The 26,737-nt window shown below is 38.0% G+C and overlaps 1 protein-coding gene and 1 long non-coding RNA gene across 15 annotated transcripts in view; one reads left to right on the top strand and one right to left on the bottom strand.

Annotated features, from left to right (window-relative positions):
* The window catches only part of LOC105451635 (ankyrin-3-like), an 85,845-nt gene that overhangs the window by 11,872 nt on the left and 47,236 nt on the right, over window positions 1-26,737 (top strand). For 12 of the 14 annotated variants that reach the window (XR_974613.1, XR_974607.1, XR_974603.1 and 9 more), the window contains 16 exons: window positions 18,861-18,962; window positions 19,060-19,192; window positions 19,420-19,583; window positions 19,753-19,908; window positions 20,021-20,149; window positions 20,217-20,414; window positions 20,507-20,803; window positions 20,902-21,099; window positions 21,238-21,384; window positions 21,463-21,612; window positions 21,739-21,879; window positions 21,943-22,098; window positions 22,176-22,274; window positions 22,675-22,872; window positions 22,968-23,151; window positions 24,823-24,927. Coding sequence is in view for 11 of the 14 variants with exons in the window: in XM_011692317.1 (XP_011690619.1) it covers window positions 18,861-18,962; window positions 19,060-19,192; window positions 19,420-19,583; window positions 19,753-19,908; window positions 20,021-20,149; window positions 20,217-20,414; window positions 20,507-20,803; window positions 20,902-21,099; window positions 21,238-21,384; window positions 21,463-21,612; window positions 21,739-21,879; window positions 21,943-22,098; window positions 22,176-22,274; window positions 22,675-22,872; window positions 22,968-23,151; window positions 24,823-24,927 (2,557 nt within the window). In the remaining 3 variants the exon portion in view is untranslated. Of the gene's footprint in view, window positions 1-15,040; window positions 15,059-18,860; window positions 18,963-19,059; window positions 19,193-19,419; window positions 19,584-19,752; window positions 19,909-20,020; window positions 20,150-20,216; window positions 20,415-20,506; window positions 20,804-20,901; window positions 21,100-21,237; window positions 21,385-21,462; window positions 21,613-21,738; window positions 21,880-21,942; window positions 22,099-22,175; window positions 22,275-22,674; window positions 22,873-22,967; window positions 23,152-24,822; window positions 24,928-26,737 lie in introns of those variants that run through there. The other 2 variants (XM_011692254.1, XM_011692244.1) reach the window with 2 other exon arrangements.
* Window positions 14,545-16,568, bottom strand: LOC105451623. The gene is made up of 2 exons (XR_974600.1): window positions 14,835-16,568; window positions 14,545-14,736 (listed from the first exon to the last, which is right to left on the bottom strand). It is a non-coding gene; the product is annotated as an uncharacterized LOC105451623 (long non-coding RNA).

The following is a 26,737-nucleotide window of genomic DNA, read 5'->3' as shown; positions in this document are numbered from 1 at the left end:
CTTGCCAGCCCGCTTAAAATATAGTTTGGTATAAATGTTATTGGACGATGTATGGAGTTTAATACGCACCGCGCGAAAAGCATCATTTTTTTGAAAATTTATTTTATATCAAAAATTAACATTTGTTTAATTAAAATGTAAATTGGTATAAATGTAATTGGGAGACGTATGGGATTTAATACGTAGCGCGCGCGAAGCGCGCGCCTGTTATGTATGCACTAGTAGCTTGTAAAAAGTGCGTGTTAAATTAATTGCCACTCTATCCTGCAGTATTCATATCAAGTTGACAAGGACTTCCGTAGAAATTTGGCATCCTGCCCTTGACAAGTACTTAAACACTAAATGCAACGTCGGAAACAGCTGTGATTGACCCACTTTAATATAACGTCTCGTAAAATGCTATTGTCGTTAATAGCAGCGAAGGTGGATGGAATTATTCATTAGTAACAGCAGCGATATGGGAGAGAGGGAGACCTTTCACTCTATGGATTCTATTTAATTATTAAATCATGTTGGCTTAAAAAAACAGATGAGCTCTTTAAGCGTTTAAGTTTGACTTACATTATATAAAATTTTCCAACGTTAACCAAAATGAATATTTAGTATAATTTTGTTTCAGAAAGTAATAAATAAGAAGATGCTGTAATAATTTATGTTAGGATCAGGTTTAAGAACACACGCGACACATGTGGCAAACATATGGTTAAGACACATCACAAAGAATATAAAGGATGTAATGTAATTGACTACGTGCAGAATTAGATTTTTCGTTAACAACGCAGTAAATACAATGTCTAGAAGGTAGTAAATTTTTCTAACAGAAAATTAAGATGAAAAAAAAAACAAGAATTTGTTCCTATCTTTTTTTTCAAGAGATTACAAATTCCAAAAATTCACAAAAGGCAAATTTAGGTGCTCTGTTAATGTAAGATTCGTATTTGGATAAATACTCTTGCCTAATACATACATATATTTATTTTTTTATATATATTTGAGCATTACTTTGCTTAATCGCGTTTTCAATAAATTAGAGGTCCTAACAGACTTCAAAGTATTGCCCGACGAAGTAGCCGACGAAGCGCGATAACTCGAATGCGCGTTTCGGCTGTTGCACACTTCTTTAAACACACGCGCGATAAGTAGCGAGCTGTGTAAACTTGACAGAGGGGTTGTAACCCTTCTCGCCGATACTTTCTCCCTTTTCGCTTTCTCCGTTCTTTCGTTGGGGACCGGAGTGTCTCACCACGCTCTCGTGATCGAAAAGGGTCCGCGAACCAGCCGAACGTTCTTTAATTTGTCTGAGAGGGGAAGGAAGCGTAGCAGTTTATATCAACGATTTTAGAATCTTTATCCGTTCTCTCACTTCCTATCGGCCTCGCGCAGAAACCTGAAAGGTTGAGTTAGCGAAGGATAATTAATTTAATGCAATTTGCCACTCTCGAAAATTAGAATCTCGACTCATTTTTTTTCTTTACGTGATCGCGATTATGCGCCAGTTTGATACGACCGTTAATGGTATGCAGAATAATTTTTGCATATAGAAATGTGTTAAAAAATGCAAGTTTATATATGGAAGAGAAATATTGATAAAATCAATTATTCTTAAGAAATTATATTAACACGTTTATTTTTTTTTAATTATATTTCATTTTGTTAATATGCTAGGAATATTTTTACATTTTTGATGAACCAAATTTCAGTTCGAATATTATCAAGATATACCTTTTAAAAAATGGTACGCGATCAGTCGCATTTATGTATCCAGCTTTGAGTGAATCGACATTTAGTCTCGATTATTTGAGCGCATACATGTTACTTTCAGCTCGAACAAAAGAATTATCTGGATGAACGTAGCATCCAACAGAGAACAGACTATGTAGCGTTTTTGTTGTTGTCCTAATTCTTGTGTGACATTTTATAACACTCGCTTTTGCGCTCTGACATCCTATATAATCGATACTGACCTACTTTGAAAATGTTGCGCGATGCACGCGTGAAAGAAATTTCTTATAATCGTAATATCTTATTTCTTTATTAAGAAAGACTTTATTATTTTTATTTATTATGATTCATTATTCGAGGCTTCACTATTTAAAATATATTTTAATTATGCGTGTATTGGAACACGAAATATATGCAATGAAGTCAGAGTTGCTATCGCATTTTCGGCTACCAAAAATTGTAAAAAAGTGTTCGTCGAATATGATATATTGTAGAATACGTCTGTTTGCAAGTTGGTGCAATAACCTGCATCGATTATCGAGTAGGCGGTTAGGTCAACTGCTAGTACATTTATAATTGGCTAAGATTATCAGGTCGTACGTTAATTACATTATAATAGTGTAAATAAAGAGATCAAGGATGGGAAGCGTTGTCGCGCGATTTCATTTCCTTTTCCGAGGAACTTAAATCTACTTTTTTCGACAATTAAACGTTGTTATTTAGTCTGCATCCTGCCGTTTACTGACACTGGCGAAACTGCATCGCTGAAAAAGACTACAAAGAATTTAGAAGTTATATTCGTAAAACTTCTTAAAGATAGAAAAAAATCTTGTTCTTGATCACAGTCTAACGATTGGGTAAATTTTTTTAATTTGAATTCTTCAATACATTTACAAATATTTTTTTTTTAGTACTACTTTTTACAAGACTTTTCATAGATGCTACGTTATTTATTTTATGTATCGAATTAATATTTTTTTTATAATTATGTGATATCATTTTATCTAAATGCTGTAAAAAGAATTGGTGAAGCATAACATTAAAAAATCATGAATTTTTTAAAACTATAATTTTTAAAAAAATGTTGGCACTAAAAATTAATATGTCAAATTTTATTTTTTCTCGTGCAGAGTTGAAATACGTTCAAAAAGTGACTCGATCCAATTAAACTGTTGTCTGTCGAGTAGCATGCGTTTCGCACAGGCGGACAATCAATTATCGTCGAAATCAAACGCAATTACAATTAAAGAGAAATACTTTGTGAAATATATTGCGCCAGCGCCAGTACATCGGATTAATTGATCTTAATTGTAACATCAGTAAAAACTGTTGTCCGAACAAAGTGGATAATTACACAAGTAAGTGACTGATAGACGGAACGTGATTTTGATTGTAGAATATTTAACATTTTGACTGTCACGTATATGACGTCAGTATTTGCTTCAGAGTTATGTATAGCGCATAAATGAGATTCAATTTTTATTAAATTTCATTTGCATGTGAACACAATACAGCGATAAAAGGCTTTACTTGTTCAAATGTTATTGTTTTCAAGAGAAGTGCACGTACGATTTATTGCGGTATTTGGAACGGCTGAAATAATTAATCATGGTCGACGAGTTCTCGTGCATAATTGCTGCGCATAATACCGATTCCTCATATCAGTCCAACATCGCATCACGATTATTTTTGTTTAGGCGTGTACACACACGCACGTGGCGGGATTACGTCATCGCCGGGGAAATTGAAAGGTCAGGGAATGAGAAAAACGCCAATACGAAATATCACGAAAGCGGCTGTAAATTTATGCGCTGGTCCCTCGCGATACGAAAGAACTCTCGCAATCCGGCCGTCGTCGGGCACAATGGAAAGCGCGGTCGACGCGTTCGTATTACAACGCCGTGCGAGTCAGCTAATGTAAAACGAGTTTTGTATCTCGACTTGTCGAGGCAGAAGCGAGCCGGCAGTCATCTCGATGATGAAGCAGCGAGCGTTTAATCGCGCTGAGAATTCATTAAAAATATTTACCTAGCTTCTCTTGCTTAAGCCAGGATTATCGACGCCGTTTCTTGCAAAGATTGCGACGAATTAAAAACGGTCTTGACGGTCGTGTCGAACTGAATTCGATGTGAGAAATTTAATCCGACGATGACTATCAGTTACTTGTTATTTCATATTATTATTATCGCTATTATATTACTTAGATAACAGACTCCAGACGCATGACTAAGCTTATTTATATTTATAAAAAACTCTAATCCACTATTCTATACATAGAAAGAGAGAGAGGGAGAGAGAAACATATGGAAAAGATTTGTCGGAAAATATTCATGTTGCTGTCAAACAGATAAAAATATCATCATAAAGTGCGATCGCAATCTGCTTTCCCTTCGCGGTTTCTAGGTTGTAATCAATCCTCTTGCTTTCGCTTGGCTACGCAAAAGTGCGTTTTTTGAAGAAAAAAAAAAGAAAACTCGGGCACATGCGTGCGTCGATCGTGTGCAAACGATGCCGATAACGATATCATTGATATAGCGGCGGAGAGGTGCGACACAGAGCGGGGGATTGATAGTGGAAAGAGAGTCGAGCAAAGGTGGTAAGAGAAGCGCGAGCAGGGACCGCGGAGGCGAACAGGGGGCAGTTTGCTGCAATAGCGCTGCCGCGTTCATATCGACCCGTGCCTCCGAGACTCCATCTTGCCTGCCCCACATATATACCTATGTACAACATCTACGTGTATCTATTACCTACCTACCTGTATAACGCCGTGCCCTGCCCTGCCGCGATCGCTTTTTCTGTGCACAGCTTTTTTTACGCTTCTCTATTTTTCTCCCTTTTTCTGCCTCCCTCTCTCCCGTGACGCCACGCGGACGCCAGGAAGCGCTCAATTATTTTAATTCCCTCCGTGGTCTCCAATTTCGATATCTCCCTCCTCTTCGTATCGTTCAGGGACACTCACGTAGTCTAGATCCACGTTGACTGCCAGACAATTTACGTGATAAAAATGTAAGGACACGCGTGTCGCCTATTTTACGTGAAACAGCTACATTACTGGGAACTTCGTTATCTACACTGCACTATTATTAGAGGTTGCCTGGAATTTTATTTATACTTCTGTTTACAGCATTTTACTTTTTATTTTTTCTGAACCCTTCAAAAGTTTTATCTCTCTGCAAGCACACAGAGTCAGATAATATTATTTATTATACTTTAATCTCTTATATCTGCGATATTCACTTAAACAACTTGAAAGTAAAATTACAAAACGTTTTGTTCGCGCTATATTTTTTTTTGTTTGTTACTCTTTACCTCTCGAAATGTACGATGGTAACGAAAAAACGAAATACGAGGAATTTGCAATAAATCTTTTCGTGATGAAAAAATGCGTGAAAGAGGAAACATTACACTATCCAGAGGCATCTATCCAGAGGCGCAGCTCTGAAATTCACGCTGTTGTAATCGACGACCTCGACCCTTTCGGCCGCGCTCTCCATTTGCCCCCCCCGTTTAATCGGAGAAGTCGAGGGCCCTACCGCCCTCGTTTCCTCCGTCGGCATACCGAGCATACATTTAATTAAGCCTCAATGAAAAGGACGTGCTAGTGGCGATGAAGAGATTACTGGATAACGTTGGGTGACACATATACGGATATCATGCAGGAACAGTCAATCGCGCAAATGGAAGAATCCGCCCCTTCCTAAATAATACAATTTTCGGCGACTCTACTTCCCGTCTGATGACTTTTTTACAAAATTATTTGTTTCGCAACGCAACAGTTTTATCTATGAATAGTAAATAGAAAGAGAGAACAAGTTTAAGGATTTCTTTTGTTGCTCTGGTGCGAAGTTTGCGTATTCACGAGGAAGACTTGAGAAAGTTTTATTTTATTTATTTATTCATATATATTCTTTGCGTGCTTGTTTAAAGGCTTAAGAAATCATTGATTTTTCTTAGTTATTTGAAACTTTCGCTACGAGAAATATTTAGGATAAAACGCAGTCTACCTTTCCCTTAATCTATATAAGTCTTAACGACTTATACGGATCACTGTTATTATACGCTACATAAGTATACAGCGGTAAATAAAGGCGGTGCGAAGAATTGCAATCTACCGTTAATTAACATCGTTAAAATCACTACACGCATTTTCATCGTCTTCGAAGCTATTTCCACCACGCTTAATTTACCGTAACGAACGGCGGCGTAGAATCTAACATCGCGGGAGATACAATTAGAGACTGTCTTAGAATCTGATATAACCTGACATAAGACAGGGTTTAATAACGGGTTCAGGGTTCAACCGTTTGACACTAGCATGTATAGACATATCGTTCGTTAACAGCTCTTCGAGCTGTTAATAACAACACGGGTGCAAACTGCATTCTTGTCTCGACAATTAATCAAATCTCGTTGAGGACAGTTAAAAAAAGATCTGGAGAATCGTGTTACATAGAGAATCGTTTTAATAATTTCTATCCCATTACACTAATGGGATAGAAATTATTAAAAAATTATTAAATTTATTAGTAATTTTTTTAATAATTTATATCCCATTAATGTAATGGTATATTACGATTCTTTAAATCTTTTATAACTCTAATAAGTTAAATTTGCATTGATAAGATTTTATTTAGTAATGTAAGATCGGAGAATTCAATACTTTGTCAATGTTACAAATATCTGCATTATTGAATAATGACAACTGTCATCGTCCATTAATAGTTATGTTCTTGAAGGACTTTACTTTTTTATGTTCTAGTTTCTCACAGACGACCTCTCGGTTGTTACTAAGAGACTCGTAAAACTCAAATAGCAGAAGATATTTTTGCGTAAAAATACGTTCTTCTCTCTCGTAGAACTCGTGTTTGTCGCTTCATCACACCGAAACATGTTTCGGGCATTATAACATGGTCGTATACTTTTCGCGATGACGATATAGATGAGTCACGAATGCATTCGCCTTGCTCGCAGTGAAAATTGGGACGCGGTAACGTGTTCCGATCGGACAACCGGTTGTCTCGCGTGTTGAATTTTATCAAATACGGTATATGATTGTATGCAGATACTTGTTCGACAAAATTTCTCTACATTATTATTTCTATGTAACCAATCATGACAATTACACATGATGCAACTGTCATTATTATTATTATTCCAAGTAAAATGGAGCAAACGCGAACAAATTTTTACTCCAATTTTTATGACGCAAAGAGAGACAATTATTTCTTTGTTGTATTTACAAATATTGCTTTTATTAATAATTTAATATATAATATTACATGTAAAATAAATTTTTATAAAAATATGAATCCCGATTATACGTGCTCATATGCTTACGATTAAAGTTAATAATGCTAATAACTGCTTCTATAAATAGTAGTCGTAAAACAGGATGTTAATAAATAGGAATAGGCATATACGAGGCATGTATTGTCTATTATAAATCTATACATACTCGCATGACTACATTATCAATATCTACTTACGATTGCAATGACATTTACAAGCAAATATTGTACTACAAAATACAAATCGAGTTTTGCGATATAAGCAAAAGATTAGTCATACAAAATGTGAAATTTTCGCTACGCGGAAATTCTTGAGGTAAATGCTTCTCTGTTAATAAGTATTTAATTCGTGATTAAATCGAAGGAAATCTATCACGGAAATTTCTTGTATACTTGATATGAGGACGTCAATTCATTTGATTAATGGCTGCTACGCCAAAGTACGTACTTTTCTCTGCATCATCCGATGTTTTTCTTGCATTCGCGAACGGCTAACGCATTCTATTGATATTTGGCCCGTGGCCAAAACTGTTAAGGGAGTAAACACAGAATTTTGATACTCGAACCACACGGAGCCAAATGTCACTTCAGCATTCGTGCTATCACTGAAATTTTCAGTACTCCGTATAAGTATACCGAACTTTTGAGTATATATTTATTTCTTATCATTTTACAGTAATAATTATCGTATTTCAATTTATTGCAAAATATCATGCGAGTCGATATTGTATGAATTTATTGAAGATATGTATCAGCAAGATATGTATCAGTTACATCAAAACATTTAATGTATGTATATTTAAATTTTATATATTTTTTCTATTTTCACGCATCTTTTGGTTTATTTTTGAAGATGCGATGAGAAAAGACTATCGGCGAGAACAAACTGCAGAATCATTGTGCTTAGCCTCGACACAGAGCGAGGCTAAGTACATTCGCTTTGCTGAGAAATATAATCTACCTGCGTGTACACGGGCCGTCATCTCGAACATACGTGACAAGACGGCTGTAAAAAAAAAAAAGTCTTCGGTATCGGCCGAGTCGCGGCACCTGATGACCTCAACGCTTGTAACGCTGGACGTGATGTCATTTGCCGGCCGTAATACACGGCGGTTACATAAAGCCGGCTTGTGCATAATACGTGTAAAGGAGAGGGGGAGGACAATTTTTATCTATCGAGAAAAAATAGGAGAGACGGAGATGAAACGACGCTGTGTTAGATTGACTGATGAGTCTAATTAGCTTTGATCGCGTGCGATGTTTTTCTATCGTGTATAATGCTGCAATTATAAGCTCTAATATAATATATAAAACTGAGGTCCTGTTCGGACCTCCCACTAAGAATCTTTATAGATTTTCCAATCACAATTATAATTTTTTTTAAAGAAATCAGATTGAATCTTCCTTTAAGATTTCATATCTCTTTTGATGTAGGCGCATGCATAAATTATCTCTAGCTATTTTTAAATTGCTCGTAAACCTGATGAATGTCCAAATGCTAATTTAAGTATCGACTGTTCTGAGAGCAAAGGCTTGTACTTAACTCGGCCTGTCACACTCGCGGATTAAAAGAAGCAAATAATATTTTATCATTTTATCTCAGTATAATGTGTCATTATGATGGAACGTTATAAAAACGGATTGCTTTTTCGTGTGCGTATATTATACCCCGTAGCAGTCTTTATTTTATTTTTTTATTATATTTTTTTCATGCGTTATATTTTACATCTCTTATATTCTCTTTAGTCGTGAACTATTTATTTATCACGAGATTTTCTTTTTATATCGTATAATATTTTTAACACAAGGATGCTTCGTGCATGAGTAGTCTAACAGCTGGCACGTCGCGCTAAAGCGGTCATTAGCGTGATAATGAGTGTCGCGAAATTCTATCGGCGACGCGATCGCGAAGTCAAGATGTTTAAGCTCGCCCGTGGGAAGTTTCGTTTCCCCGCAGGATTCGCGCGGGAACCGCATTGCAGGAGGATTCCCAGCGCTAAACAGATAGATTTAATTGCAGCTGCTGAGGATATGGATATGAATGAGGGGAAGAGTTCTTGTGTGTCTTCACTCTTTAAGAAAACCGACAGAGACCGTGCAGAGGGTCCGCATCGTCGCGTATAGTGACGACTAAAAATAATTTTGGACATAGTTTAACATTCCTAACTATTTATCGTCTCAAAAAAAAAAAAAACAATTAAATACGATATATATTAGCATTTTTGCTATTGTTGAAACGTCTCTTAAGTATTTCTGAATGTTTGCAACGTGAAATGCTCCAAGTATCTTAAAAAAAACTTTTAATTATCTGCCAAGATGTTACGCTATTTTGTTTTGTTATGCAGCGTTTATACTCGTACGACGAGTATCTGCTACACAGACCTCCCAGATTCTGTTCATCCAGGCCGGAACCCCGGCGTCGTGCGTTTCGCACCTTGACGTTATTTTTAACTGTTATGTCCAGCGTGCCGCGTGCGTGTTGCGAGTCGGTGTCTCGGCTAAACGTAGACCGCCGGTTCTCCAACACGGCACGACCGCGCGTGTTGCCGGTATTCCTGGCGATGGGGAACGATAGTCCGTAAGCAACATCGATCACGGCGGGCACCTCCCGCCGGTTTCTTGCGGAGAAGCCGAAAATCGAACTGGGACAAGCGCAAGTCAGGTTTTTCAATCGATTCCATTCCGTCTCAGAAAATCGATTTTACGCCGTATTCGCGATTTTGACGCGAATCGCGGTCGCCGAACAATGTCGTTTTTTTAATGAACGCTGGATCTTTCCGGCGCTAAAAACGTGCGCTAATGGAAAATGTTTTTATCACTATAAGCGTGATCTGCTCACGGACGTCGCTTTTCTCTTATAACATTTTCTTGCAGGATAATAATTGCGTTCGCACGCGAGGGTAATACGTTCTCGGTACTCGTTTCGTTACACTGTTTACTTGAATTCATTGAAATACGAACACACGGGTAAGAGATGAGATTTTTGTGACAGCTCGACGTCTTTCTAAGTTACTTAACAACGTACAGATTGAGTTGCCAATCCGATCAGGATCTCTAAATTCTTTCACGGCCAGTGACCGATACAAATTGTCATTAATCATCGGTATTGATGGGTGGGATGGGTCAAGACATCAATATCCAGAGCGTGGCTCGGAGGGACGTCTCTTTTATGACTTAAATTTTTTCGAGAAAGCATCCTCATTGTGCCCTTATAATCGTAACTAATATTCAGCAATTGCGATCGCGTTCACGTAACGTAAAACTTTCTCTCAAGAAATGACCTTACGATATTAACTATTCGGCGCATTGCGTGCGTTGCACAAACGCCGATGGAAAAAACTGGTCATTTTTACGCAAGCTGAGTTCCATTTAATCGTCTTGACAATTAATTAATAGCTTAACTGCAACCTACCACGTTTAATGCGTTCGAAACGATATCCTAACACTATCGTCGATCAATTATCGATTTTGCACGTCAATTTACGAGGTAACAGCCGATTGATCCGGCGTATAACCGCTGCTTTTAATGCAGTACACGGCTAGCTAAGTCCAGACTACTTAGCCGAGATTGTTATATCGCTACTCCGTCATTATTACCGCAACCACTAATTGCCTGATCGTTCGCCAGTCTAGCGCCAGTCACCACTTGCATCAGTTTCCATGTCGGAAAATCTAAATCCGCAGCATAACGAAGGTCGTTAATATTTCGCGAAATTTATTTCCGCATTTGTTTATCACCGTTTGTTTATCACTACGTGATTAATGGCATTCTTGAATAAATTTCCTACCGGTACGCGCTAGTGCAGTGAGGAGACTAAATTATATCCGTTATAAATTGAATTATTTTCATTGCATAATTATAGAGTTATTCTGGTTGTGAGATAAGTTTTGTGCGTTATTAGCGACTATTTGTAAAAACCGAGGAATGGCTTTTGCCGAGCGCACCTTGAAAATCAAAATTTTCTTGATTAAGCTGTTAAACGCAGTAAATGAGCGAGAGTTGTAGAAAATCGGAATTAAACGCGCGAGCGAAGTTTTATGGCGATTTCGACATGGCAAATTATTAAACGTTTATATAAGTGACACGTATTTTTATGACCTCCTGGAATTGGCTCTTTCGGACTACGGATTTATTTCATCTCTGCATTCATCCCGCTTAACGTAATGCAGTAAACTGTCGTGCAGGAATTTCAATTACGAGCGGCAGCGTTCTGGGAGGAGACAGCATACGTCAGGTATAAATTTATCCTAGATTATACGCGATCTAAAAAAGACATAATGTTCTTTTGCGCCTGTATATCTCGTCGTCGTGCATTTTCCATTACGGTGGTATTAACCGAGCCCGACATTCCTCCGGCGTGATGTTTCATTGATCAGAAAACGCGAACACGTTGTTCGGCTGGTTACGCTCCGACGCTTACGTTACGCTCCGCATTCTTCCTTCCCTCCTCCACGAAATGCCTCTCTTCTTTCGCCGGTTATTATCCTTCCTCTATCAAGCTCGAGCCAGCATCTTTAGCCAGTCAATGAACTCGGCCTCGTTTTGTCATTGTCGTGGCTCTAATTGCTGTCCTTTGCGCAGAGCATATCGCCGTTACCGCCTAGATATACCTCTTCTCTTTGACTAATCGTAAGTCTTGATGGGAACAGACTCAGCAGAGCCTTCGTTAACAAGACTGCTGTTTGATGAGATACTGAACGTTATTAAAACACAAATTAATATTAAAGATACAACAGTAACTAGTTTATTGCTCCTGACAAAAGCTTTGACAAAGTAATTATAATTCGAATGTTATCCTTAAATATGCTTCTTGAGACTTTTAAGTCTTGTTATCTTGATGATACTTTTCTTCTATTCTCTAAAAATTATTTATTTATAAGTTTGTTAATTTATCGTACGAGAAACAGTCTTCCATGGTCCTTGATATTATCTTTTTTTCCACGAGATTATTACAATTGCGCGCAATTTTCTTTTTTTCTAGAGATCTCCTTGAAGAATTCAATTTCTCGAAATCTTGATCTCCTTTATCGTTCTTTTTCACAATTCTTTATTAAGAGGCTATACATTCCAGGGTTAATGATCTATTATTTATACGTCGGCGATAGCTTAAATGCAGTCATGGTTTTTCAACCGAAGGCTTTTGTGGCGCTCGCCGTTGCAAGGATGCTTTGTGAAAGGGAAAAAGTGTGATACCTGTACGAGGTCCGTTGATCCCCGCGCGGCAGGTCGTTGCCCTCGCCGCTGCACTATCATGGCTAAGCTAAAGGACGGACCGTGACGGTGCGATTCCGAAATTATTATCCCGAGGATCGTGATTTCGCGGGTTTTCGATTCTATATCTCTGCGCCAACTTGTCCGCGCTGATTTAATTTCTCTGAAGTCGCATCTCCGCGATCGTTCAATCCTCGCAAGTTTTCCTCGATAGCATTCGGACTCGTCGCTTTCAGTACGTAGTACTTCCTCTTTTATCATAGTTAGACGATCGCGAGACCACCAATTCCTGCCTTTGTTGCTCGCGAGAGAGCGAAACTATCGCGGCCACGTTCGGAAGTATTCTACGGCCGCGGCCGTTAGTTTGGCACATCGCGTGGCTATAGTTAGCTTGATGCACCGCCAGAAATTGCAAGCGGGCGCATAGCTATTACGCTCATTGCGGCCAATGTGCTTTTTCTTGTCGCGTCGCAAAGTTGCTCGACGAAAGGACTAAGACGAAAGGAGGGCTTGCTATCTCTTTGGTAAATCGATAGCGAACGCTGCATGATATATCGGAACTACGTAGTTCCGGCAAATCGGAAATAGTCCACCTCAAACAGGTCATACTCGATCTCAAAGACATTCCAAATGACAGATGAAATGGACGACAACGAGGGATGTAGCCATGTAACGTTAGCCGCGACGTAAATTCTAAACTTTGTCGCAGTCTGCGTGCATGACCGCGCTGTTACTCGGTTAACGACCCAGGTCGAGTTATCCATTGAATTATTCCCCGCCCTTCCTCGTTTCAGCCGGTTCGCGTGCGGGATCATTGTTCGTTTCATTTAATGTACGATAGCGGTCTAGATATTCCGATCCTTTTTTGTGCAATAGCGCGATGCTTGTCGTTCCTCGGATGTCCAACGTTGCACAACACGGAAAGAAAAATCTGTTTCTTTTTTAAATACAACTATAAATAATTCGTACCAACGCATCGCGGCGCAGGATGCTTTTTTTAAACGTTCGGAGTAAGAGACCAGGCGTTATATAAATCGCCATGGAAATTGATGGGGCGCGCGATCTTTCTCTCTCTCTCTCTCTCTCTCTCTCGATAGTCTATGTGTTCTATGTTTAGCGACTCCTTTCGCGCTCCCCAAAGGGTCCCGGAAGCCCTTAAAGCTTCCCTGCACAGACAGCAAGTGAAGTGAGTACACTTGCGTGTACGTAGTCCATTGCCCGCAACGGTTTCTCCAGTCTGGACCGTCGAGAAAACCGCAACTGAGATTATTGAGACACTCGTGCCGGGTCCTGAAAGCCACAAACCTCCAGACATATGTCATTTGCGGTAAAAAATAACATGTATTTGTCTCCCCAAAAAACTGTCATTTAATTACGGCGCCCACAAGAAAGAGGAAACACCACGAAAGTTGCGTTGACGCTAAAAGACTTCTCGTATTGCATGATCTTTTTATAATGTTTTTTTTTAATAAACACAGTTAAATGATAATTGAATAATTCAATGGCTGTAGTTGAATACCATTTTTTAATTTACAACTACTGTTAAATTAAAAGTTAATAATCGAGCTTAGGTTTTACAGAATAGACCATTTCAGGGTTAAAAATAAAGATGCAAAGAATATTTGCCGAGATCGCAACACATGTATCTATTTGATATAATGATGTTTATTAGTTGCGTTACGTAATTGATGTGCAATTGACGTCTTTAAAGCACTTCAGACACTTCGGCACACGCAACAACTCCTTAAGTGCATTTGCACGTTCTTGAATTCGAAGGAGTAGCGAAAAAATATCGTAACTATATTTGTTTGTGCACGAGACAAGTAGCAATATATTTCGAGCAATATACTTTGTTAAATATTTATCCGTAGATAATTACTGATCAAATGTTGCAAATTTGTGAAAATCACAGGAAAACCTACAAGATGTTTTATCGTAGTAAATTGCTTTTGATTTCTGTGAATCGATAAGTGCTGTGCGCACGAATACAGGTTTTTTAAATTTATACCTTATAAAGAAAAGTATGTCGATTCGCACTACGCGCACTATAAATGGAAGCTACCCTTTTTTTACGGTTGCTGATGTACACACGATAGAAAGTAAAAGTTATCAAGGAATTTTTCAAACGGTTGATGTTGTCGATTGCGCTACGCAAGTAATTTCTAAACCGTAACATTTTAGTTAACAAAATTTTTGCTGAATCTAAAAATTATTTCGTTATAATAACAGATTATTCTACCGCGATAGCAAAATGTCTTATTTAATTGGCAGCAAATTTATATCTACTTCTATGAATAAATTTATTCAAAAGTCGTCAATAAATTTAATAAAACAGATTTTATTGTGATATCAAATAATTGATTATGGCAGCATCGCTTCTTATAGACCGAGTGTGCAGGAGCAGCTACAATGCTGCTCTTGGTAACAGAATTCTTTCCTCCCGTGTAGTCTTTCCTCCATGATGTTTCCTTATTTTTCTACGTCAGTGGAGACTGACGTAGTGGAAGTTCTTCCCTGTTTTGAAAGAAAGTGAGAGATCACAGAAAGAGTGAAGAGAAGCGGACGCGGAAGGGGATATCTTTCTTTCACATAGACTACATAGAGGAACTAACGGTCTGCTGAATTATTTAAGACATGCCGATGCAGTTCGCGTGAAGCACATTCCCTTGCACGTACGCAACACCGGCGTACATCCGTAAACACATTCGTCAGCTTCTGCGATACCAACGAGTATCAAATATAGCTTTCTCCATTGTGTATCGGTTGTCACAAGTTCGCCACCTTGTATACTGCGCGCCCGTAGATACTACTTGAATCGTCCTATAAATATTACATGGTATGTTTTTTCTTAGATAGACGATAAGAAATTAGTATTGCTGATGAGATGCGTTTAACATAAATATCTCCAGTACTGACGCAGTGTTTTGTTACCAAAGCAGACTTTGAAAAATTGTACTTTCAATATTCTGTTCTCTTTTTATATCCTCTTTTTTTGAAAGTCATTTGTTAAAGAGTTCAGTACGCAAAACTTAAAGAAGCTGTTCCTCTCATTCTCTACTTTTCTCGTTTTCTGTGAGCTTAATTTAGAAAGTTTTTCAATGCGTCTAAACGTATACGAGACGGTGCATAACGTATTGTGCATTCATCATTCAACGTTCTCCCGGCGCGACGTGGATCAAATATACGTCTTGCAACGTATGAATACAACGAGGAGGATTTATTTATACGAGGGATATCGCGTCTGTTGACCATTCAGAAAAATGTCGCGCCAACAAGTCGACTACGTCAGATTCCGACAGTCGATTCGCGCTTCGTGTCTGGCAGGTAAAAAGATGAAGTAAAAAGATTCGTTTTACTTAGCGGACTATATTAACGTGAGCAAGTTTTACACGACAACACGATTAGACGTGATAATGACCACCGCGACGCGAACTCCTATTTGCATCTCTAATTTCTGCCTGACGTATTAAATCCTGATAAATAAATCGTTCTCGTGGAGTAAGCGAAATGAGATACTCTGGAATTAAACGGACGTAACTTGACACCGCCTTTACGCTTCGTTCTCTTGAAAATCTCAGCTCAACATTCACGCGCGACGGTAGGTTTTTCGTCCATCGCTTATACACGTACAAGTTTTAAATAAATGTAATATTGATGTCACAATTTTTCCGAAATTTTACAAAAGCGCACACAAGATATACTGTCCCAAATTTAATTTTTTACTAGATAAAAACCGCGCGTGCACTCTTCTCGTTTTCTCGTTTTCTCCTTTGAGCATTTAAAACACCAAATTATCGTATTTACGCATTTTTACGTATGTCCCATCGTGAAAATTAACAAGTCAAATGGAATTTTAACTGCCTCGAGCAAAGAAATATGTACAATAAAAAAAATATAGCATTTTATTCTCTGTATAAATTGCACTCGACATTAGCAAAAAGCGATGAGAAAAGTCACGTACGAGCGCAAGAGCAGCAAAGAACTGACTATCGATTTATCGTCAGCCGTGTGCTTCGAGCGCATGACGATAAAACGTTTGCGTCTCAGTAAAACCACCTACGGTCGCGCAGTAATGCTGCAGTAGGTTCACCGTTACAACTCCCACTGCGCGCACAGCTGCCCAGTTTACGTCGTTTCTACACGCAATATTTTATGTAACGGTCATCAACAATCCGATGTTCAAGATATTGTACGTTTCCTCGGTTAATTACGGCCGCACGAAATGCAAAGACCCATATTGTCTGCAGCATAACTTGCGAGACGTTCTATTTATAATTTTAGAGATGCCTTTTCTTTTAGATAATCTTTATTACGAAAAATATTGGAAGAATCAGAATGCACGTATATAAAATATTATATAATAGATATGCGGAAAAAATATATATATATCGCGTATATATTAATATATGTAAAATTATAAATTTAAAAAAATTAAGTTTTTATTTTTATCGCTAGAGAGAATTATTTAGACGTGTCAAAATTATTGATAGCATTAATAAAATCGGATCGTATATATACTAGAAAGCGGTGTATCACGTCGAAACTTCAGCGGATTACTCCTGTTCTCTGCATTTTACGGCTTCAGTTGCGAGGCTTTTACAACTATATGCAACAAATATTTGCGTTTGTTACACTGACGCAGTTTCTGTCTCGGCGTGCCACCCGAGGATATTTACGCGACAGACTAGTTGGAGAGATTGTAACAATCCTGATATTTATTGTCTTCCGTATGAGCAGAAGGTGCGGTTGCTTCATGTCCATTGACTCGGCGGGCTTGACTTGGCTTTCATCCCGGACGAACTAGCTAGACTAGTATATCTCGGCTTGTACAGGATGTTTTCAAAACCGTCGGACGTTATTTTCACTGTAGATTTTTTGCTCGATTTGATGTCTTTTCTCAACGAAAACATTTAGGCGCCCACGATCTTCGAGCAATTAAAGAAAAAGAAACAGAAAGCTTCCGAAGTAAGCTCTAAAAGCGGAAAGATTAATGGCAACGTCATATTTTTCAGTCAATTTCGATTCGCATTGATATACAGAGTAGAATTTTAATTTGAAATGTAGCTACGAATATGTACAATAGGATTGAAGGGGTAACAAATGATGACTGCTAAAGTGGTCGAAAAGAAGCTGCGGTTAAAAGGCATATCCGGTAGCTCTGCAATATCCTGTAGAATCAGTTGTAGGTCGCGGCGACGTAGGGGGTATCTGCATTGGTATAGTATAACCACTCGGTCTCGAATACGAGGGTTCGAATACAGGAAAGAAGGGGTCGACTCAAGGGTGGGAATCAGGGAGCGGACCGAGAGAGGGAGAGAGAAAGAGAGCCGGATTTCTGTCAGTTCTCTTGTCGTTACAGACTGCGCGGCGCCTCACGCTCTAAATCTACAGTTAATTACTAATCCGCCTCGTGTGATCCGAAATAAACCGGTCAACACGACCTACCTACGTCCCGGCATTAACGTCGATTGTACTATACATGATTGACAAAGAAAGCGGAACGAAAATGAATGTTTAAATATATAAAACAAGATATACGACCGAATTGTGATGTGTAGTTTTTTTTTACATATATAAAAAGTACCCAAAAAATTGCTTTATTATAGTCATTACAAGAAAATTACGACTTAATGACATTTTATAGTTATACTAATTTCAATAGTCATTTAACAAATTGACAGAAATTATTACTCTTCCGAGAAACACAGAACTGTTTATCGCAATTAACACATGCATTTCTAGGAATTGATTAATTGTCTTTTTCAATAATCCTGTTGCCGAAAAAGAATTTTGAATACGTTTCCGTTTGTATCTTGGAAAATGTTTTTAACTTATCTTGTATATTGCGTTATGTGTACGTGGGATGATCTCTCTCTTCCTCTTTTTCTCTCTCGCGGCAGATTATACCTAATTAATTCCTAGAAATGTGATTACGTGTAAAACTCTACTCCTACGTGTCCTTGCATTCCTGTAAATGGACTAATTATATGTCGTATCGCAGAAATGTGCCAATAATATCCGAACAGACTCAATAAATATTGTTTCGCTGCAGATCCCTTGAGCTTGCTGTTATTTACGGCGCATGAATTTTACGACCTACATAAAAAGATCTCTGGGATTTGATTAAGATTCATTTCCATTTTTCTTTAAAAAATTATGAATTTTGATTGGAAATCTATAAAGATTTAGATAAAAAGTATTATGTTTTGCTTTGTTTTTTTAAACTTGAATTTTTTTTACAAGTAACGTGGAATTTTTACGAAAAGTGAATTTTGGAATATACTTTTATATTCCTGTTCGAGCTATTACGATAAAAAAGATAATTAAAATAATCGCGTGCCGAATCTGACTTTGCGAGAAAAAAAAAGAAGAATCGAGAAAATTACGTAAGAGAAATCTTGAATGAGCATTATTATTACACATATGAGCTTATTTATCCTTAATATTTATATGCGTATATGTGGTTGTAATATTTAAATTTATTTATTTAAGAGCGCATTTAAATTTGATGAAGGAAAAAAGATGTAAAGATTTGAAAAAATGCGAATGCGGGGAGCATAAATAAGGCTTCTTAAATTTCATCTGAATAATTTACCTTCAAATATATGTAAAGTGGTATTTTATCTTTTTTTTTTCAGAGTGACCCTAGTACTGCATTTTTACGGGCAGCTCGTGCTGGGCAACTCGAGAAGGTTTTGGAATACTTGGAGTCCGGAGTAGATATCAACGCTTCTAACGCCGTAAGTTATCGATCTTTTTGCGGATTTTGACATAGCGTGTATTAGTCTCTCGAGAAGAATCGCACCTTAGCGATAATATGAATTTTATATATTGTAGAATGGCTTAAACGCTTTGCACCTGGCAGCTAAGGACGGCCACTTGGAAATCGTGAGAGAACTCCTAAATCGCGGCGCGATTGTGGACGCCGCTACCAAAAAGGGAAACACGGGATTGCACATAGCTTCTCTTGGTAAGCGCGTGCACACGTTCTCATCTCTCTCTCTCTCTCTCTCTCTCTCTTATCCTCTTCTCATATGGACCTCGTCGCTCGTTAAATGCATACGGGACAAGGACGCGAATGATTTTAAATAAACGTTTATTTCTCTCGAGGCTTGCGATGCCTCCGATATCATGCGTCGCAAAGCGATGTCTGTCTGCGAGACGAATAATTCGCGTGACACCGATATTTTCTTTCAGCTGGACAAGAGGAGGTTGTACAATTGCTGGTACAACGAGGTGCTTCTGTGAATGCACAATCGCAAAATGGGTTCACGCCGCTGTACATGGCTGCTCAGGAAAATCATGACTCTGTGGTCAAGTACCTCCTCAGCAAGGGTGCAAATCAAACATTGGCCACTGAGGTTCGTGTGAATACTATTCCATTATTTATAGAGAGTTCTCGTCGCGTCAAATGTTTTAAATATTTATACAATGTATTTATTATTTTCACAAATCTCTCTGTTTTATTTTTAAAATTAAATTATTTAATAATTCATTTATAACTAAATATACATGTTTCTCCTCGTACAGGACGGTTTTACTCCATTGGCGGTGGCTATGCAACAGGGTCACGACAAGGTAGTGGCCGTTCTATTAGAAAATGACACCCGTGGTAAAGTTCGACTGCCTGCCCTACACATTGCCGCTAAGAAAGACGACTGCAAAGCGGCTGCCCTACTTTTACAAGTGAGTTATCGTAAAGTCTTGTCATTCACGACTCGTATTTTAGACGATGCTACAATAGTAATACATAAAAATTAGCCCACGTATAATTTCTTTAATTTTTCTGCCGTTACAGAACGACCATAATCCCGATGTAACATCGAAAAGCGGTTTCACTCCACTTCACATAGCCGCACATTATGGCAACGACCGAATCGCTTCCTTGCTTTATGACAGAGGCGCGGATGTTAATTTTGCGGCAAAGGTACGTAACTATTGCAGAGAGAAAGAAGGACACTAAAACAATTGTTCTAAATGTACTCTTTTTGCAGCACAATATCACACCGATGCACGTGGCGGCGAAATGGGGTAAGATTAAAATGGTTAATCTCCTCATGAGCAAGGGAGCAAACATCGAAGCGAAAACGAGAGATGGTCTAACTCCTCTGCACTGCGCGGCCAGGTCCGGCCACCACGAAGTAGTTGACATTCTCATCGAGAAGGGCGCACCCATTGGCTCAAAAACGAAGGTATATATAAAATCGACTTCGTGCGTCTCGCCGGCAAAACGGCGCTTTCCCCCGCTTGCCGAGATTAATTAACGCTTGGTTTTTGTTGACAGAACGGTCTTGCCCCGTTGCACATGGCTTCTCAAGGGGATCACGTTGACGCCGCGAGAATTTTACTGTATCACCGTGCACCCGTGGACGAAGTGACGGTGGATTATTTGACTGCGCTGCATGTGGCTGCACACTGCGGCCACGTACGCGTAGCTAAGCTACTTCTTGACAGAAACGCCGATCCCAATGCGCGAGCGCTCAACGGATTCACTCCTCTTCATATCGCATGCAAGAAGAATCGCATAAAAGTCGTCGAACTCCTCCTGAAGCACAAAGCGAGCATCGAAGCTACGACTGAGGTATGATCGTTTTCACGTCATTCTTATTCTTACTTGTAACGTTTACGAGAATACATGATTGCAAATATATGAAAATTAACAAAATCATATCTTTTTAGTCTGGATTAACTCCACTGCACGTAGCGAGTTTTATGGGAGGCATGAATATCGTGATTTACTTATTACAACACGAAGCTAGCCCCGACATACCGACAGTGAGAGGCGAAACACCGTTACACTTAGCTGCCAGGGCGAACCAAACTGATATTATTAGGATACTTCTTAGAAACGGCGCTCAAGTCGATGCTAGAGCAAGAGTAAATATCATGTTTGATTAATATCTAATAATATAGATTATATTATTAATTAATTAATATCTAATTAATATAGTAACTTTCGTGTTGAAGATTGATTGTACAATAGTGCGGATGTAAAGAAACGCGAATTGTTCGTAGGAGGAACAGACACCGCTTCACGTCGCTTCCCGCTTGGGTAACGTCGATATTGTGATGTTACTGCTTCAACATGGTGCGGGCGTAGATGCTACAACGAAGGATTTGTATACACCGCTTCATATCGCTGCTAAAGAAGGCCAAGAGGAGGTAAGATTACAGAATGTTACACATATAACGTAGGAGACGGATTTCTTTCATAACGTGTTTTTATCATTGTGCACACAGGTTGCATCCGTTTTATTAGAAAATAACGCCTCGCTTACCGCAACGACCAAGAAAGGATTTACTCCCTTGCATTTAGCGGCCAAGTACGGCAATATGAACGTAGCTCGATTGCTATTACAAAAGAATGCGCCTGTTGACGCTCAAGGAAAGGTAAGACTCTTTTTATTTCGCATCTAAAGGTTAATTAATAGTAAAGTTAATTAACTTGCACGTATCATGCCACATTATTTTATCATAACATTTTAACAAATATTTTTTTTTATATGCGAATTGCAGAACGGAGTAACGCCTCTTCATGTAGCCTCTCATTACGATCATCAAAACGTGGCTTTACTTTTACTCGATAAAGGAGCTTCGCCACATGCTATGGCTAAGAATGGCCATACTCCATTGCATATCGCTGCACGTAAAAATCAGGTACGATCACACAACTAATTATTAAGAAACGACAGCAATTAAAATTACTTTTGTTTCCAATAGATGGACATTGCAACTACTTTGCTAGAATACGGAGCGAAAGCTAACGCAGAGTCGAAGGCTGGTTTCACACCGTTACATTTGAGCGCACAAGAAGGCCATACTGATATGTCAACCCTTCTTATCGAGCATAAAGCAGACACGAATCACAAAGCGAAGGTAGATAAAAAAGGAGCACGATGTAATTTTCAACGAACTTTTATTTATAAAATCTTACGTTATATTTATTTTTACAGAATGGCCTTACGCCGCTGCATTTATGCGCACAAGAAGATAAAGTGAACGTCGCTTCCATTCTTGTGAAGAATGGTGCTCAGATCGACGCTAAAACCAAGGTAATATAATTTATAAGCCTTTCTGTAACTTTCGTGTGTAAGCCGAAGTAACTCGCGTAGTTTTAAAAATAAGTATTCCGATTATAGTAAGACACGATCGAGTCTTTAGTTACAGAATGTTAGCACTTTATACATAATTAAATTACCATAGATGACGTGATCTTCATAAGTGATTGTTCATTGCTCTATATGTACATTGATAACTTTGAAATAACACCAATCTACACAGTGCAGTACCGTGACTGCTGTTGGTCTTAAAGCATCGTTGCAAATAAAACGCATTGGATTAAATAGTAAAATAACCCGTGAAATTAAATAAAATTGAACCTAGTTATTTAATAGACATTACATCCGATAATACAAAAAAAAGGGATCTTATGTCTTATCGTGTTTTCTCTAGGCTGGATATACGCCATTGCACGTGGCGTCTCACTTTGGCCAGGCAGCTATGGTACGGTTTCTCCTGAGATCTGGTGCTGCCGTTGACAGCAGCACCAATGCTGGCTATACTCCTCTCCATCAAGCCGCGCAGCAAGGGCATACGCTTGTTATTAATTTGCTGTTGGAGAGTAAAGCTAAACCGAACGCAGTAACGAACGTGAGTTCTATTGCTTTTTACATTGTAATTCTACATACGACGGAAGCTATCGGAATACAATATAATCACACTCAATGTAAATTTATTTTTCACAGAACGGACAGACTGCTTTAGATATCGCACAAAAGCTTGGCTACATAAGTGTCATCGAGACGTTGAAAGTTGTCACAGAGACTATTATCACAACAACTCATACCGTCACTATTGAAGAGAAATACCGAGTTCAGGCGCCCGAATCCATGCAGGAGACATTTATGAGTGACAGCGAAGAGGAGGGCGGTAAGTACTTGTTACTTAATCATTTATTATCTTTTTGCTGCTTATTATCTCTGCTGCATAATTTATTGACCAAGGTTTGCGATATCGGAACGAAACAGACTGTTATAAAGAACTTAACAAACGTGTATGTATTATAAGATGTTGATAATATTGCAATTGTTGTAAAAACAGCTTGTTTCTGATATCGCAATAAATTGTATTTAAACATTTTAACAGCTTATTGCTTAGCATAATTATTTTTGCCTTGCATATTAAGGTTTTAGCTAAAATAGAGATGATATAGAAATGTGAAAAAAAGTAAAAATGAATAGTATAATAATGCTTTCGCTTACGCTGAAGCTGAATACGCATAGAGATAACAGTATCTAACAAACTTTCTTAGTCCCTAAGGCGAAATTATATATTTAAATGTATCTACCTGCGCATAAGCGGCATATAGCGGCACGTTGTCTCACTATATTCGCGTATATATCATATATACATAGGTGAAATAAGATAGGTCTCAAAACAAAGGTGAAGCTTTTCGGTAGATACTGTAATTGCACGCCAGGAGAGCAAAATATATAATGAGTTGCATGGAGGAGAATTACGAAAACGTAATATTAGAGAACTACGAAAAAAAAAATAATTAAAAGTAGAAGTACAAGTATTTATCGACAGATACTCGTCCAATTCGTAATGCGAAGATTAGATAGAAGTAATGAATTAGCAATAGAGCTCTGAGAACAAAACAGTTTTCCGCATGTCCCCGTACAATGCATGACACAAACACTATTAGCATGTGAAACTGTTGTTAGCTACCTGATAGAAAGTGATACCTTTTCCCGATCCTCACAATCACAACGATATAAAATATATACGAGATAGTCAGAAAAAATAGAAAGAATCGCGAGTTTCAAGAAAAGAAAATTAGTCTTGTCTGTCAAAGGTCTAGGTTCTTAGTTATTTACCTATTAAAGTTATCGGATATTAAAATGCTAAATGGAATTATTTGCTTGATTGTTGCGTTTGTGTTATTTTGCAAAAGCATGCATTTAGCCAATATTCACTGGGTTGTTGTACATACATTTTATCTTTATTGAAATTGAAGAGTTAATAATCGTAAAACTGATCATACAAATTTAAAAATAAAATACGAATCAAATATTTCAACAAAAAACAGGAATTGAGTTCGGGATTGTCAACTAACAATATCTTGATATTATAAGATCTTAAATCACATATTAAATTAGAGGATCGTCTATTTATCTGTATATTGATATAGAGTTTGTAGATGTAGAAACTTCCTGTTAAAAATTTAGCCGTTTTAGCGTGGCAGAATTTCCGACACAGTAGGGACATTTAAATATCCTCGCTCCTATCTCGGAATTATCTGTAGACGAGTGCATAGAAAGACGTACTTATGTGCCTAGCAAAGAATAAAGGATGTAGTTCATGTCGGTTCGTCACTTATTAGCGATACCTACTCGGTATGCTTATTGAACAAGCCAGCGCGTCTCACTCGATCTCGACGCTTCTGCGTATAGCTTTGACGTTAGTTTTTTTTTTTAACAACCCAGTGATAGAGAGCGAAACTTAGAGAAAAGAACAAAACAAACAGTGTATATGGTGCGAAATTAGCGTTCTGATAAAACCATGACCTTACCTCGACGGCGTGTACGATGTATGTAGGTGGTGATGAAATCGGCACGGCAGCCATGAATGTGTACGGGCAGCCTCCGCACGCGCAACACGTGTACCTTCCTTCTTACTACCAGGGCCAAATGACCTATACCCGTAAGTTGTCTGTACTCTGTTTCTGTTACACTCTCTCTGTCTTCACGCGTTCCAATGCAGCAAATATGCGTAGATTACATGATACATTATATGTACACGCTAGCACTGTCGCAGAACGACGTAATCGTGAGAAGATGTGTCATTGTTAATTGTCGTTCACTTACCGATGCGACATCCCGCATAGAAATTTCCTAAAATCTTCTATATAGGTATAGATTCCGATCAGAATGCCTACACATAAATTCAATTCAAATAAGTACTAATACCTATTGCGATATTATGATGAATTGGAAAATTTATTTTTATTTCCAATAGGAGTTTGTAGAAACCGCAACGGAAACTAGATTTACACCTCTTTTTTTACAGGAATTTAAAATTAATCAACATTTATAGAAATCATTTTCATGTAAAGTATCGAATTTTTATAATACATCGCACTTTTGTTTTATCTCACAGAATAAATTTTTGAAAATAATTTGAATATTTTACACATTTGTAAGTTGCAAGAGAATTTTTGTTGTTGAATTTCTATATATTTTTTATTATTTTTAGTCCGCGTTTTTTTTTTTTTTTTTTTTTATAAATAATTCTCTTAACTTGAAAGACTGAGAACCGTCTTGTAATAATACTATATCATTTGAACATTTATTACTGATGATAAAATAAAAATCTTTAAAAGAAGAAGCTTTAGGAAGAAGCTAAGGAAACATCGGAAAGAGTTAGCTGTAGGATCTTCTTTTAAACTTTATTTTTTTATTTAATTTAGAATCGCGTTTGCAAAACATTGCGCTTCTGATCAGAATCTTCGTAGATTTTCCACAGACTGAGTCCATAATTCTTTTGGGAAATCGGATCGGGCCTTCAATTAAATTCCAGAACGTTTTCTATGTGGGAGCAACTGCTTCGTTATTTTTGACGATTAGAGCATCGTGACGTAGCGGCATACGACGTAGTTATCGATCATCAATAGATTGTTGTCGTCATCGTTATTATTTCCCCGCGGTAGCGTTCGTACATCCGCATCTCGGATCACGCTCCACTCTTTCACGAGTACATCTCGACCTAATCGAAACTTTCATACATCAGATCTGCATACAGAGACACGCACAGACACAACTGTTCCTCGCCTGCTATTTCTGTCACACATTTATTATTTTCGCGCGTTCGTCTTTCCACTATCCTCCCTTTCTCTCCCTCGCGAATCTTTTATTTTTGATGGTAGCACTTCAACGATACACCAAATTACACCGTGCAAGTTATATTCTGAATACCCTGCAAGTTACATCGTGATTTTTAATTATGTCTGTTTTCCATGAAATCGTAAAACACTCTATTAAGAGAAGGCTTCGTTTAATACAATTACATTGTACTATAGAAAATTTTTTATAAAAGAAGGCGTTGCTGATGGCATATTTTACTATTTTTATAAAACCTGAGGAGTGTCATACACACGTGATTCAGTCGATTGTAACGATATCACCGTAATACGTCAGAGATTTAGAACGCACCTAGTGCACTATATATTCGTTGCATATTCTTAAGATTCTTAGGATACTTTCCTTAGACAAGATCGAATTTAAACGCAGATAATCTTAAATTTCTGACATAATCAGGATACCTATGATATAGTTCTGACATTATTATGTAATCTTTCTATGGAATCCTCTTGATCTCGTGTAGACAGCGACGTATTATCTATCTGTGGTTTCAGTTGTGACACGTTCCTAACGCGATCAACGCGATCTTATAACTATAAAAAGCAATATGCATATCACCGATGTGATCGTTATCATTATCCCGCGCATAATAA

Source organism: Wasmannia auropunctata, unplaced genomic scaffold, assembly GCF_000956235.1.
Source record: "Wasmannia auropunctata unplaced genomic scaffold, wasmannia.A_1.0 LD336106.1, whole genome shotgun sequence".
NCBI classification, from domain to species: domain Eukaryota; kingdom Metazoa; phylum Arthropoda; class Insecta; order Hymenoptera; family Formicidae; genus Wasmannia; species Wasmannia auropunctata.
This window is presented reverse-complemented; position numbering and strand designations above follow the sequence as displayed.